Source organism: Euwallacea similis, chromosome 32 (genome assembly GCF_039881205.1).
Source record: "Euwallacea similis isolate ESF13 chromosome 32, ESF131.1, whole genome shotgun sequence".
Lineage (NCBI taxonomy): Eukaryota > Metazoa > Arthropoda > Insecta > Coleoptera > Curculionidae > Euwallacea > Euwallacea similis.
In genome coordinates, this window is record NC_089640.1 from 1,821,846 (window position 1) to 1,837,102 (window position 15,257).

Below are 15,257 nucleotides of genomic sequence, written 5' to 3' on the forward strand. Positions count from 1 at the left end.
AAAAAATGTGTAAAACTATTGACAAATTTGATACATAAGAGAAGAATGTAATTATTTTTGAAGAGCATTTAATTATTCTCTTTTTTTTTGTATAATTTTACCCTTATGTAATATCACTAGTGACTAAAATGGGTCATTATGAGAACCTAAACTGAAATTATCAGAAGTATGTGTATGTGTACAAAAATTCCTTCAGTATCTTATTATATTGCAGATGAATGGCATGTGAAATGTTGATATGCACTTACAAAGCTTAAACAAGTTTTTTTAAGACCAAAAAAAAAATACAATGCAAAAGTGCCTTTTCCAGTTTTTCCACGTGGCAATTAAAGGAGTAACAACTGAATTTTCATAAGCGAATTGAATCTTTCTCCCTAAGGAAGGATAGTAAATTTTACTCCCTAGGGAGATTGAGCGACATTTTTGTTCCGCAAATGAAGAAATGAAATATTGTCCTTAAAAATAATTGCGTTCTTACACTCTGTATGAATTATGCTCTAGGGGAACAAATTTTCCGTGAATAAAAAGGAACTTTGAAAATAAATCAAAAAATGGTCGTCAGCAGCTATAAACTTTCTTTTCCGTGAGCGGAGGAGGCTTTTCAATATGAAAAATGGTGAGTTGCTCACAGTGGCGACCTTGTGCATGTTAGGAAATTCCAAGCAGAACAGCGGCAACACGGTGCGCCTCTTATATAAGCTTTCCGCTGCTATTCCTTCATTTAGTTTAGTCGCATAGCGGTGTTGGAGGCACCGGTTGGGTTCGTTTACCTCGTCCCGACAGCGCTTCCTCTTAAATGTCGCGAGTGTAAATCCGCTTACCGGTAAAACAGCTGATTCCCTAAATAGCCTTTTATTTGTCCGTTTATCTACTGACCTTTAAGCGTCCTAGATACGCCCGGCCTTCGGCAAGCGGTGAAAGAAAAGTTCAGTTTTCTCCATTCTACACACTATTCTGTTTTTGTTTTTCTCCGCTCAACAATGTGCTATTATGGGAGGGGCCATAAACTCTCGTCTAAATCTTAACAACAGCGAAAAGACTACTGAGCTGTTTTTTTCCTAAGCAGGTGTTAATGGCTTAAAATGCGTAGACTCGTGTAATTAGCTTCGTTATGAGTTGTTGACTACCAGAACGTTCTGTTTACAATCGTTCCAAGAGCTTTTTATTGTTGTTAGCGGCTGCTGCGAATGACACTGATGGAGTGGAAAATACTGACATGAACTTTGCGGATATGGTTCGCGAAGAAATGCACAAACGTTCGTGATAATTGTTACGATAAGACCATGAATTTACCGATGTCTCCATTGAGAAGACGGCACTGTTTCCTGGTATTGGGTTTTGTAGTGTTCGTGCCCTTTTGTTTCTTCGTGTTGTTTTCGGTCCCTGGTAAGCCACATTACATACAGATCAAGACATAGTTAAGATTAACCCCATTTACACGTATATACTTAAATACTTTTAGCACATTGGTGATGGATATACAGTATGATTCCCAACGCAATGAGCACAGACGATTAGGTGCATGTAGAGGACTTCAAAATAAGTCAATCTTTCACGTGAAATTTTACGCTTATAATCTCTAGAGAATAGTCGTCACAAGCATTTAAATCTGGTGGTGGTCGTGGTCAGTGTTGAAGGCCGTCATTTATACGATCTATCCATCAATTTGGACACTGTCAGTTTAAAAATTGTAAAGATTTGTAGTCCCTCTCAGTATACAGCATGTTTCATCCGTGAAAATAATTATCTTGTGATAAAAAAAACAATGTTTGATGTAGGAGGAAATACAAAAAAATCATTCTTGGCTCTAAATCGGAACAGTGCGGTGATAATTCTTTTTCGAAAACGATATAAATGCCCTAGATTATGTCGTACAATTCTGTGGCCTGTGGGCGGTGACATATTAAATTTACTAGTTTTTTTATTCATTTTCAATAGCGTTTAAAACGTGCTCCTAATTTCTTGCGTTTACTGCGTAAACGCGACTTCCAGTGTTGCGTCGGTAAAGAAAACCCGTTTTCCCAGCTCACCGTTCAACTTTGGCAAATGTTTAACGACTTAGACGTCATAGAACGCTAAAATCTCCAAGACGTAGTTCAACCACATCATTCTGTACATCAAATGAGGACGTTTCAAAAAGCTGGCAACTCTTGCAAACTCAGATAGAAAAGTTTTGAAGATTGCTGAAAGGTTCGAGCTATTGATGAAATTTGTTTATATGAAAAAGTTCGTTATATTTTTAATAGAACTGAACTATCGAGAGTCCATTTAGTTCATTAGAATTATACATGTATATTACCTAGTGCTGTGCAAGGGTGAGTAGGTGACATGGTATGGTATATCTATTTTTTGCCGATTAAAACGTGTATAATGCGTGAAGATGTTTTCGTAATATACATACATATGTACATGACTAATCAGGCCGAAAAAATGTATTATGATAATTAATATAATAAATCAATTATAATAAACAAGTATTCTGCGCAGTTCTCTATATTAGTACTTTGTCCCCCCTTTTTCTATACCTGTTACCCTTTACTGCTACCATCTAATGAACTTAGGAAATAAAGTCTAGCCTTCATTCCAGCAAAAAAGTAATATAAAATCGATCTTCATAACAAAGTTTCAAAGAGTGTTGACTATCGAGTCAGTGTAGAACGACAAGAACATAAAACAGTTTACATTTCCTCGAAGTTTACTGTGACTGTAGGACAGATTATTGCAAGCCTGATATGCAGATCTATTAGAGATAATAAACTAATGTCAGTTATAAGCATGATGAACATGGACGATAAAGATCTTAGAGTCATCAAACGAGAACGAGCTAGCGGAAGAAGTGGAAATTCAAGAAGGCGTGAGGCGGGAAGACTTGCTGTTTGTTATAAACCAACAAATAACTGACAAATTCAGAGAGATACTTCGGACCAGTCGATGTTTTTGTCCACCAACTAATCAGAAACCTTTGCACCTCTTTTCCATCCCTATAACACTTTCTCTATGCACATAAATAAGCATTACCCACAGTCATAAATCTAGGATATAAATTGTCAACTTTGCTATAATACGCACCTACGTACAACGTATTTTATGGCCCTATTACCCAACATGGCTTATAAATTGCAGACATGACTGATTTTGTGATAAATTTTCAATTAAAACTTTCAAAGTTCCCTGTCGTTCTGTGTTCTGAAGTTAATAAACCAAAACGATGAAGTTCTGAAGTTTAAGTGGTTTGGTTTTCTAGGTCGTTTCAAAGGCTATTCCTAAAGTGGGACTTTCAGTGAGGTAATTAAGTTGCCGCAACTCCCGAAACAAGTGTGAAGTTTCTTGTTTCGTTTCAATTGTGCTTCACGTTAAACTAAGCGCATAGATCTTTTCTTCTTATATCTGACTTTCTATATTAACAAATACCGCACGTCCGGGTACTTCCGGTAATTCTTTACATCCGATGGGTTCAATGGGTTTAGGTGTATTTGAGTAAAGTTTTAACCTGATTAAAACTAATTGAATTAAAATATTTTCTTGGAAATCATCTCAGCTCGTTCTCGTTCTTTGAGGTGTAATAATTGTGGCAATGATTTCTCTTTCTTGCGATTAACTACCTAAAAGGTCAATATTATACTTGGCTAATTAAAATTTCATCGTTATGGATGTTAACAAGACAGATATTGATGCTTGGAGTAGGTATTTTCGTTATAGGCTCTGACAGATAAGAGGAAGGAACGTCAGATGGCTCAAAGTTCTCTGGAAAGTTTACCGTGGTGACGTTAAATCGAACGTTTGCTATGAATCCATTACGAAGGATTAGATTCAAAATGCTTATTGAACGTTCTATCGGCAACAGTAGTTCTGGAATATTATTCATCAGAAATTTCAAACGAACATAAAACTTTTTCAAAACGGCTCGGTGTGTAGCAAAACTGTCATAAAGACGCTCCAACATTCTCGCGATTCTCTAAATAGCACTGAGAATACGTGTAGTGAACACCAAAAACCAATTGAAGAAGAAACAAGGCAAGAGAATGCATGAATTCTGAAATACTTTAAAAACTTCTTTAAAACCCATTAAAATTCAAAAAATCAAGGAACTCGGTGAAATCGACCCTTGAGAGATTGGAAGGTCAATAACGAAATATACAATTTTTCCTAAACCAAGTAATTATTGGTGTTCCCATTTTCAGACTTTTTCTCATAGATTAGCAAATAATTCTCACTTCTGGTACAAATGACCATGAGTTTGGTTAGAGGTTACAGAAATATTTTTATCTCGATAACAAGCAAAGCAGCAGATACATGTCTGATTTGAATAACACTTTTCCGCTTATGCAATACGTTATCTCATATATTTATATTAAAAATGCAAAATGTTTGACAAACTAATCCGATAATTTGTGCCCGCGTTCTGTTTGATTTGCAAGGGAGGAATTTTTTAATCAGGTACCACACACGGAAATGATTATTACCAAAGTATACAACGAAGTACATATGCATCGGTTTTAATTCCATGCCCTACCGGACTTGAGGTTCTTGCAAACTCTAATAAGAAGTAATTTACGCTAACGCATTTACAGTTTAACTGCAAACGATCATTAATCAATGATGCAATCATAGGTCGTGTACACAATAATTGAAAATGCGAGTATGCGAATAACGGCATTTGGCAATTATTGTGGTCGTAACATTAGATCGCCATAGCAGTACCACCAGTACCAACGACAAAACGTATGCCCTGTTCATGTACCAATAAAGAAACATGTAAATGTAAATTTTCATTTTGTAGCTCAAAGTGAAATTCTTTCTGTTACGGATAGCGTGATAAAACTTCTCAAATGGACGCTTCGCACACATTTTGCAAACTGAGATAATTACAATTATTCTTCCGTATTATATATAGGCCTGTGGGAATTAATATAATTGCGCCTTCAAACTAGACTAATTTCGCGCCTTGGTTCTGATTTAATCACCTCAGAGAATCTCAAATATCTCAGAATCTAGTTCAACAATTAATAATAATATCCAGCGCGTTTGCCAGTAGATTACCTAATATTACTTACCACTTACATCGATCAAGTTAATCATTATATCACACTTCTTGTAACATTTTAAAACCGGTTTTCGGTGTGGCATGAACAACAGCAGCGTTTTTTCAGTTCGGTATCGATGTCACGCACATTCTTACTTCAAAACGTTGTTTAAAGTAACGGTTTTGGTAATTAATGGTGGGGCAATTTCGATGATAAATCTCTGAATAAATTTCTGGCAGTTGACTTTTGAGATTTACTATAAGCGAACAGGGAGTATGTGATAGTTTGAGTAATCGCACTTGGAATTTAATAACGTCAAGTTCCAGGAAACGCCGCGAACAATTTTCGGAAAATTTTGAAAAAATACTCACATAACCTAAATTAACGATATTCAAAAAAGCGACATTAAAATAAGCTTCTATCCACAATCTTGAGTTCTATGGTCATTGACGATTTAACACACTTGTTAATTGCTTGCTTTCCTACCATTCGCATATTCTTACCGTCAATATTAGCATAACTCGAAACGTATACCTACCCATATGTAATAGCACAGTTTACATGCTTTAACCATCGCATATTATAAGATGATCATATTTTAATGCAATTAGTTATGTATACATTCTGCAGTGGCGCACATCGTTTATTGGTCTACTTAACTTGACAATATTATTATTTCCAAAGAGGGACAAAATTACTGTACCACGGGAGGTTTATTAGATGTGTAAATGGGCCGTGAAGGCCACTTTGGCAGTCTTAAAGCCGCATTTACATGGATTACTGCTTCTGAACAACGAGGTTGATAGTTTTTAGGCATTAACTTTTCAGCCGAAAAATTGCGATTGGTTCTGGTGTCGTTGTTAGCAACGATCCTGTTCAACCGTGATGACCAAGCTCTTTTCAAAGTAGGTGAAATTTTAATTAAATATTTATTACCATCTGGCGGAAGATCAGTAAGGCGACAGAGTATTTACCCACGCCGCAAATAACACGTCATTAAATTCCACCTAACAAGGCATACAATATTAATTCTCTTAAATTGAATATGTAGGTGAGGTTTCAGTTATATCTATACCGAGTAACGGCACGCAGATGCATGCTTTTTTGTAATTAAAACAATACGAATATTCAGCGAGATTCCTCGTTAATTATGTACGTTGTTTTTCGTGCAGACGATTGCACACATCGTAACACTTTTATACTGCCAAGTCTTAGATATATTCGAAGATATATGTACGTAAACCTAAAAAGTAGAAATAACCGTTACGTTAGAAATAAGCGGAAGAATTCGCATAAGCACCCACATGTACCTACGAAACGGACACAACTAGTAAAATCATTGTTTTAAATCGGGACCAGTTTGAATGCATGCAAGTAGAATTCTTCGCCAGTGCCACAAAGAGACAATTCTCCTACAAAAAGCCCCCATTTCAAAATCAATGTAAAGCGGATGGGATTGCTTGAGTGGCAAAAAGGCGACAAAGTTAGTTCAGGCTTTTATTTGCCTCAAGCGCACATCCCGGAAATTTCCTGCGAATTGCACATGGAACTCTGACGAAATTTCGCTATATCATAGTAGTTTTCTTTTCAAACGTGTCGTGACATGCAATCAGTCATCAAATTGCGAATTTTCAGAAAATCAGAAGCTTATTACCGATGCCCAGTTCTAGAACAATGATAACTAAATTTAAACTGCACTGCGAAAAATATGTGATTTGTTATATTAATAGAATTTCTTTTTCAGACGTCTCTTCGGAGCAATTCCTTATCCAACGGATTGCCGAACTTCAAGTTAAGCTCCAGTACCTCGATTCGATGTACAGAACGCGTCAAGAAGATCTTAGAAGACTGACTGAACATATAGACCTCATTTCCTTCGCTCCTAGTGCTGGGGAGAATACTACTGCTTTCTTGATGGGTTCTACTAGTCCAGATTTGAGGCCTGAGGTGAAACAGCTCATCAAGAACATGTCGGGGATGGCGGCTGCTCAGGGTTTGAATCCGCCCGTTAGTTTGAGAATGCCCAGTTCGTATCATTTTCTGCCTCATTTGCTGGACGATCCTTCTAGTTTGAGGTGAGTTGTTGAATTTAAAAAATTAAGTAAACGTTGGTTTTTCAGTATTCTCTGAAAAATAATGTTCGGTTCTACATTTTGTGTGACAAGTATGGAAATAAGGGATGAATTGGGGAGGAAAAAGGTTCATTAATATTCCTAGTATTCCTGGAATTACGGTTAATTTGCATGTTTCGATTCAGTGTTTTTATACTGAAATACACACACTTTGAAACCAGTTGAAAATATAGCTTTAAAACGACTTTTGTAGACCTTATGACAAAAATTCAAGAATTGCAGTGTAGACGATCATCAAGTAAGGAGTTTTCGAAATCTTTAAATCCCTGTTATTTCTTAGGTTGTTTAATGCCAAGACCGCCTTAGTAGCATCGTGTAAAATCTCCCCCTTTTAAATATTAAATTTCAATTATCTAATTTACGTAAGTCCGTTTTGCTATCACTTTAGATTGCAATAGATGCCCGTTAATCATCAAATCACTAGTTTTTGCAAAAACAAGAGCCGACGCTTAATTGCCAATTATCTTAAACAATGTCCAATGCAGCAAATGAAGCAATAACTGTCACTAGTTTAACAGATGGCGAAAGAAAGGAAAAGTATTGAAAAATGCGAGGAAAATAGTTGAGATTGTTGCTTGACGTTGCACATATGAAAATTATTACTACGAATTATCTATTTATTTATTGTCATCAAAATAATCCCTTATTTTCTCCCCTAAGGCACCCCTTATTGATCTGCCAGTCATTTCCACTAAGAGACAATTCAACTAAAAATGTCGATGGAAAGAAAAATATTTCCAAAATTTGATTATCACACGTTAAGGCACTATTGAAATGCAGAATTACTTCAAGAAAAGGTGTCATATGAAAAATTGCAAACTCATGTTTCCTGTCCTAAAGGGGGCAAGAATGACAAAATACTTGAGGTGATTCTCTGAAGCGATTATAACCGGGCTTGTTCAAAATCCCACGGTCTTTATTATAGCAAACCCAAAATTCACCTGGAGATTCAATTGTCGGAAATCAATCTAAGAGCTTTTAGGATGATTGATTTGCTCGTAGGTTGAAGTAAAAAATTGAAAACGTATGGATGAAGCGCAGTAAATGATTACTATGCATATCAATTTGTATGTGCTGCAGCATAATTAAAATCCTTTCCCAGGCTTGCCTATCTGTTATCCAAAGGACGAACTGGTGTTTCAGTAGTTCTAGGAGTTCCAACTGTAAAAAGGGAAAAGCAAAGTTACCTTATGGATACTCTACAAAACTTGATCGATGGAATGACAATCGATGAAGCCAACGATTCTCTTATTGTGGTTTTTATTGCAGAAGTGAGTTTTTGTCCTCAGCTAAAAGGAAATCAATTTAACACCTTTTTTTACTTTTTAGACTGATATAGAGTATATCCTCCAAGTTGCCAAAGAAATAGAATTTAGGTGAGCACGCACTGCAGTTTAGAATCGAAATGAACAGATTTATTTATAGATTTCCAACTTACGTCGAAGCTGGATTAATAGAAGTGGTGTCACCCTCATCCAGCTACTATCCAGATTTCGATAAATTGCGGTTGACCCTTGGAGATTCTCCGGAACGAGTAAGATGGCGTTCCAAGCAAAATCTAGATTTTGCCTATTTAATGTCCTATGCCCAACCCAAAGGTATAATTTTTTGATCACGAAATTCTCCAAGCCTTAATAGGAAATTTTAGGGACCTTTTATGTACAACTTGAAGATGACATCCTGGCTAAACCTCAGTACATAACTGAAATGAAGAATTTCGCCATAGAAAAAACGTCGAAAAAGGAAGCTTGGTTCGTTTTAGACTTCTGCCAGTTGGGATTTATCGGTAAGACCCGTTTAATTGCCTTCAATCTAAAACTCGATTTCCGATAGAAGAATACGGTTTGATGCACCGCCGCATGCAATATTTAATGAAATCTATTACGCCTAAAACAATGGCCATGAAATTACCGCTACATTAAGGAAATACGGAAGTTAAAGTTCTTTGTGTTAAACATTCTGTTAAGTGCCCGCAGTCTTTCAAATAAACAAAAAATGGTTATCTCCAGGTCATCTCTTTGTCGAAATTGCACTTTTATATAGGACAAAACACGGTTTAGCTCTATAATTCAACGATCCTGGTTAAAGGTTTTCTTGGAAACAGTCTGGATTTCAAATTTTAATGGATTCTCCCAATTTCATATTCAGTTTTAGTGGCATTCGGCGTCGCACAATGCCGACTAGTCCTTCGGGGGAAAACGGGAATAAATAAAATATTGGATCGCAGATGTTTCGTTTTCTTTTTCCTGGTGCAATAGACTTATAATGGTTCTGTTCGTTTTGCATGTTTTCCAGAGATTCTCTTTGCATCCTGTTAAATGAAATATATATTTTTCTTTTCAGGAAAAATGTTTAAGAGCGCAGAACTGCCCTGGCTGATCACTTTCTTCCAAATGTTCTACAACGATAAACCAGTGGACTGGCTGCTCGATCATCTGCTCTATACAAAAGTTTGCAATTATGAGAAAAATAACGTAAGTTTTGCCTGCTGTTTCTCGACAGAGTCCTAGTTTATCCTCAGTTCCATGATTTATTTTTTATACAATGTTTTATCGTTTCTTTAAAAATTTAAGACATCCTTAAAAGCCGAATTATACTTTGCACAAAAGATGATAAAATAACTAAAATTAATTTCTTAAGATTCTAATGAACCAACCATTGGTTAATCTACCCTTAAAATCATGCACAGGATGACTGCCATAGTGACAAACATTTAACGATGCAGATCATAAAGGATAATCCATCATGCCATTAGCAAACACTACCAGAACCCCTAATTATTATAAATATGGGATCAAATGCGTAAAATACCATTAAGTTCCTAAAATTGGAAATGAACTATGTATAATAATAGCTCAGAGTTGAATTAAAGTGTCGTGGCTTAAAATTAACGATATTACACCAAGCGAGCTTGAGTAATGAGAAAATGTCGCCGCGAAGGGTCACTATTACAAAATGGGCTTTTACCCCTCTAATAATAGACTTAAAGGGCAATTTCGTATGTATGTATGTGTATGCCGTAACCTAGCAGACAATGAGCTGAAATTAGATTCATTCATTAATTAATTAAAAAGTAATATCGTTTCTAGGAACAACTTGGTGTGTATATGGCCCAATAAGTTCCGTGACGCTCGGAGCACATGTTTCATCGTGAAATAATTGACTGACCAAGAAAAATAACCGTAAGATGTGAACGATTAATTCGGAATGCAAAATTAGGCAATAAACAAAATTCATCACCGTTACGTGTATTATTAATGAAAACAGTATGATTTTGGGTTCAACGGACAAACGGTAAAAGCGGCGCACAATACGAAATGATTCATATGACTATCTTCCGCTGAATCGCATAAGTACCTAGAAATGTATGTAATATATGTACATGGAATATCTAAGGCCTCTTTGAGCGTGTTTCTCGTTATTATGGCCGTAAACTTCAAGATTACCATATCGCGGGGTAACTGCGCTGCCCAAAAGGCCGTAAAAGCTCCGCAATAAATCGCAATTACGGTCGGAAAGTGCAATTTGGACCTGAAGATCTTCAAGTTGCACAGTCGGGTTCTGATGTAATTTTATTGCACGCTCTATCTAACTATACTAATACCATACTAAACGACGAGACTATAATAAAGAGCAACTATTTCCTCGTTTCAGGACGTGTGTAAAAGGGAAAAGGCAAAGAAGTGGATTCACTATAAACCATCGTTGTTTCAACATATCGGGACCCATTCGTCTTTAAAAGGAAAAGTTCAGAAATTGAAGGTAAATCTTTTCTGTATTTAAGTCAGTTAATTAGTACTGGAAAAATAATTCACAGTAAGACCAAATTTATTGAGAAAAAAAGGACAAAATTCTCCGGAAAGTGGCTATTCATTGCGCCCCAATGGAAATGCCCTCAGAGGCTTCAATTAGTTAATTAATTCTCGGAATTTTCCGAGAAAGCCCTATGAAGGAAGCCTTATAAGAGTGCACAGGGGACTCGGACAAAAAGGTCCATTTAAAATAATTTAAAAAAATTAAATCGGCCTCGTCTGTAGAAACATGTGAGAGTGTGAATTTTTCTTCTATTTTCATTGGACAGAATTTACGTTCTCATTTTCATATGTTGCTATAAAATAAGCTTGTAAGGACGACATTTGTTAAAGAATCATATTGTTACCAAATTTTGAGAAACGTCTTTATGTTTGGATAGATTTTTTCAAGTTTCATTTCGTCCTATTTCCTTCTGATTCTCGTTTTCACTTTAAGATGTCAAAATTGCGACTTTTTAAGGCCAACACTTTTATTTCTTCAGGACAAACAGTTTGGCAAAGTTCCCCTCTTCTTTCCGCACAGCAACCCCGAAGCTGAAATCACATCCGGAATCAAACACTATAAACAATACACTCTGAGGAGGGCCTATTTAGGCGAAACCTTCTTCTGGGGTCTGCTCCCGCAGCCAGGAGATCAACTGGTTTTTAAGTTTAATACTCCGATTTTAATCAAAAGGTAGGTAATAGATTTGGTGTGTTAATTCTTGAAAGAAAGATTTTGATGATTATTTTTAGCTATCTTATCAAAAGTGGTAATGCAGAACATCCATCGGACAAGTTTTACAATACCACAATTGAGGTTCTGCCTTTGGATATGCCAAGCACTCCTAGTTTAACTTTGGCATCAAATTTAACCAACGATGGATTCGTTATAGTTGGTAAGTCAATGAGTTCTAGCTGATTTGAATATCCAAAAATGAACACATATATTAAACCAAATAATTTCGAGAATTTCTATGACCATACGGCTTAAAACGATAAAAGGATATTGCCATATATCCTTTAATTTTCGAAATACTAGTCACGTTCGTACCTATTTTTGCAATCTTGAAAACCCCTTTTCATGATATTCCATCAAATTCGATTTCCAATATTACCGATCTTCTGAAAATAATTTCGATCGATCAAATTCAAACGATAGAAACGAAAAACAGCATTTAAAAATATCCTTATAATTTCCGAAATTTATTTTCTCAAAAGTTTAATTTATTGTTCAGGGCAATTTGTAAGACTTTTCGCTTTCAAACTAATCCAAAAAATATATTTTTGTAGAAAAGTCGATATTTACTTTATACCAACAGAAACTTCGGAATATTATCTCTTTATTTTTAATTAATCCATTTTTTTTAATAATAGTCAACTTTCTTAAAACAGGGCATAAAAAAAAGAAATCCAAAAACTATTTCGGTGGTCGTTAGCATTATAGTCAGAGATCCCAACACTTTTTCCAGCTTCAAGGCGGGATTTTGATATCCAAATGTATAAATCACAGTCCCGACGGATACAAAAGTCATTAGCAACGCGAAGGCCGTCACTATTTCTGCAAAAAAAGAAAGTAATTTGATATTCAAGTTTCCAAAAAATATGTGCAAAGAAAACTTGAAAATTTGACAACATCGAAAGTGTCAAATTCGGTTTGACGGGTAATCGGTAAAAAAACCTGAAGTAGACGTTGGAATGAGGTGTTATTTATTTGTCAAATGTTTAATGGTAAATGGCAAAAGGCTTACTCAACGCTCTACTATAAGTTTTTAACACTATTTATCATGAAACGCAAACCACTCGACTCACTTCTCCTCCTCTCTCTCCATCTATAAAACACTAATATTTTCAATATCTCGGCAATGAGTCTGGCAAAGCAAATAGCCCCATCCTGCTCTATATTCGGAGTTTCCCTTATACTTTGATACTTCGCAATCACCATAATGAACTCAGCCGAAGCGAATACTGGATAGTAGAAGGCGTTGATATAAATGAGGCATTCAAACATCAATTCCGGATCGACTTTCATCGTTCTGCTAAACGCACTTTTTGGGTCGTTGTGATGTTCACTACTAACTGCACCGAAAAAATCTTGGACCCCATGGGCGTGCTTATTAATGTTTGGAGTAAATAGCATATTTTAATGTCTAGTTGTGACACTGGATGCTGGCGGTGGCAAAATTATACCTAGGGCGTATTTTTAGATACAACTATTGTATAATTTGGCAACACATGGTACAAGCATTTACCGCTTAAATAAAACGTTACATGGATCGGAAATAAGTTTTCAAAATATATTACCGGAAAATATATTGTTCGCTTTATGGGTCGTTTCAGAGCGAATAACATCAGATATGAATATTAAATGCGCTTGATTGAATTGGCTTGAATAATATACATTCATATTTCTGATCTGCTTTTCGTTAAGCTTACAATCGATAATAATACGCAACGTGGTAATCACTATGCTAATCTTTTGTTGCAGGTAAATTTGATAGTGCCGGGGTCGCTAAAGGGGCCGTGGATGGCAGTTTAGGGAAGATTCAAGCCTTGAGACTTCACGTTCATTCCGATAGCGAGAACTGGGCGATCCTTAGTGAGGTAACATTTTATGTTATATCCCAATGCTCAAAATAACAATAATTTGGCTAATTTCCTAAGATGGACGAGAACTTTATTTAAAGCGTGTAAACACCCGAGTACACTCAGAATAACATGGACAAAATAAATGCGAGCGTTTAAATCCTCACAATTCGACGATCCATTTTACGGACATTTCCTTTTAGGACAAATAATTACTTTAAGTGCTCAACCCCTTAAATATACAGTAAACGTCCTCTCGAGAGAGGTAATCTACGTTAAAAAGTTCTCCCTCCTGGTCCTACTCATCTTAACATATTTATAAACAAGAATTTTCTAAGTAAAAATTCCATTACTTTCAGATACACATTCAAGATGAACTGGCCTCGAGATAACATTCAGCCCATCAGTCATTCTTCTATTCCCGCCTTGAATACCCTTCGACAAGTCTGTGATAATTATCGAAACCCCTTAGTTAGATATGATTTTGTTGAGTTTTTGCAGCAAATAGATTTTAATGGTAACTACAGAGACTATAATAGATTTGTTTATAAATGGTAATATTGGTGCAATCTAAGTGTATTTTTTGGGGGCCATTTGCTTTGTAATTTTAAGCTTTTGAGTAACGTTCAAAGCACAATAGAATTGGAAATCAAAACTACTGAGCTTTTTCAATAAAACATCGATATGTACTATATAACCACATGGGATAAGTAACGCGTGTTTTGTATCTATAAATAGTGTCTGTAAACGTGTATAGAAACTTAATAAAAATTGTTACATTATTCATACTTTATGTCAGACAAACAAGAACAAATCTGGCGATATTTTCATATTGTATCGATTCTCTGTGTGTATACTTAACTGCTGACTGAAAAATTGATGTCCTCGTTAAATAAAGGAATTGGTAGGTAAATGGTTATTTACAAACGTTGGTATTTTAAGCAACTATGTAAATATGTAAACTCGATTGTGTTGAGACTGTTTGTTACTGTTTATATTGAATATTTTTTCATTAGTTTCTAATACAAAAGTATAAAGCTTACGGGTTGTTTGTGTATAATATATACAGGTATAAAGCTGTGAAATCAACCTATGTATAACAGAAAGGAATTGAGAAATTTATACTAAACGTTAATCTAATTGAAAAAAGGAAAAATTGTTAATCGAACACGTGTATTATTATTATTATTAATATTATTATTGTGGAGACAATATTGTTTCGTATACATAAAACATAATCATGTATGAGCCAGTTTTAGACCCATAGAATATAAAATTATAGGCACTAAGACACTCGCTAATTACTGTATCTACACGTACATACATACATATGTAGGTAGTATATTTTTGGAGTTTTAAGTTACATACATACTAAAGAAGTATCAACGATGAGTATTAGCTCTAAATATGTGTCAAATTTCTCTAACTAAAAAGTCATATCAACGGACATCGTTTATTTTTACTACAAGGTAGTGACGTTTTTAGGTCCTATGAGTTTTCATGCGTAATTTAATCATTTCCTCCCCCATTATCTAGATTTTAAGAGAATTGTTTGAGTATTTAGTTATTTTAACGACGGTTGTGTTTTTATATTCTCTTTATGTTTCTTTTACTCCGCGTTTTTATTGTTTCTAGATCTGCGAATATTCTAAATAAATTGTTTGAATTAATACTTAATAGTTGAGTTTTTCTTCATCAGGAATTAGAAATTTCTACTTCAAAAG

The 15,257-nt window shown here is 35.3% G+C and overlaps 2 protein-coding genes across 4 annotated transcripts; one reads left to right on the forward strand and one right to left on the reverse strand.

Moving 5' to 3' along the window:
- Positions 1-737: 737 nt before the first annotated feature.
- On the forward strand, positions 738-15,221 carry Mgat4a (alpha-1,3-mannosyl-glycoprotein 4-beta-N-acetylglucosaminyltransferase a). 3 transcript variants are annotated; one of them, XM_066403868.1, is made up of 12 exons: positions 738-1,386; positions 6,769-7,099; positions 8,259-8,427; positions 8,486-8,532; positions 8,582-8,754; positions 8,805-8,942; positions 9,500-9,630; positions 10,811-10,918; positions 11,451-11,644; positions 11,704-11,846; positions 13,436-13,551; positions 13,893-15,221. In XM_066403868.1, the coding sequence occupies exons 1-12, from the start codon at positions 1,284-1,286 to the stop codon at positions 13,923-13,925; spliced, it is 1,686 nt and encodes a 561-aa protein (XP_066259965.1). In that variant the 5' UTR covers positions 738-1,283; the 3' UTR covers positions 13,926-15,221. The 3 variants fall into 3 exon arrangements, with proteins under 3 accessions (XP_066259965.1, XP_066259966.1, XP_066259967.1); XM_066403869.1 differs by lacking the exon at positions 738-1,386 and adding an exon at positions 1,458-1,518; XM_066403870.1 differs by lacking the exon at positions 738-1,386 and adding an exon at positions 5,488-5,929.
- LOC136417989 (uncharacterized) lies at positions 12,306-13,061 on the reverse strand. Its single transcript, XM_066403871.1, has 2 exons — positions 12,760-13,061; positions 12,306-12,508 (listed from the first exon to the last, which is right to left on the reverse strand). Exons 1-2 carry the CDS (start codon positions 12,977-12,979, stop codon positions 12,315-12,317), a joined length of 414 nt encoding a protein of 137 aa, XP_066259968.1. The 5' UTR covers positions 12,980-13,061; the 3' UTR covers positions 12,306-12,314.
- Positions 15,222-15,257: the final 36 nt, after the last annotated feature.

What these genes read in the sequence shown, in the direction of transcription:
- Mgat4a (XM_066403868.1), top strand. Translation starts at nt 1,284, where the DNA reads ATGAATTTACCGATGTCTCCATTGAGAAGACGGCACTGTTTCCTGGTA. An exon ending in CGTGTTGTTTTCGGTCCCTG is followed by an intron (nt 1,387 to 6,768) that starts GTAAGCCACATT and finishes TTTCTTTTTCAG; the next exon opens with ACGTCTCTTCGGAGCAATTC. An exon ending in GCAATTATGAGAAAAATAAC is followed by an intron (nt 9,631 to 10,810) that starts GTAAGTTTTGCC and finishes TCCTCGTTTCAG; the next exon opens with GACGTGTGTAAAAGGGAAAA.
- LOC136417989 (XM_066403871.1), bottom strand. Translation starts at nt 12,979, where the DNA reads ATGAAAGTCGATCCGGAATTGATGTTTGAATGCCTCATTTATATCAAC. An exon ending in ATGGAGAGAGAGGAGGAGAA is followed by an intron (nt 12,509 to 12,759) that starts GTGAGTCGAGTG and finishes CTTTTTTTGCAG; the next exon opens with AAATAGTGACGGCCTTCGCG.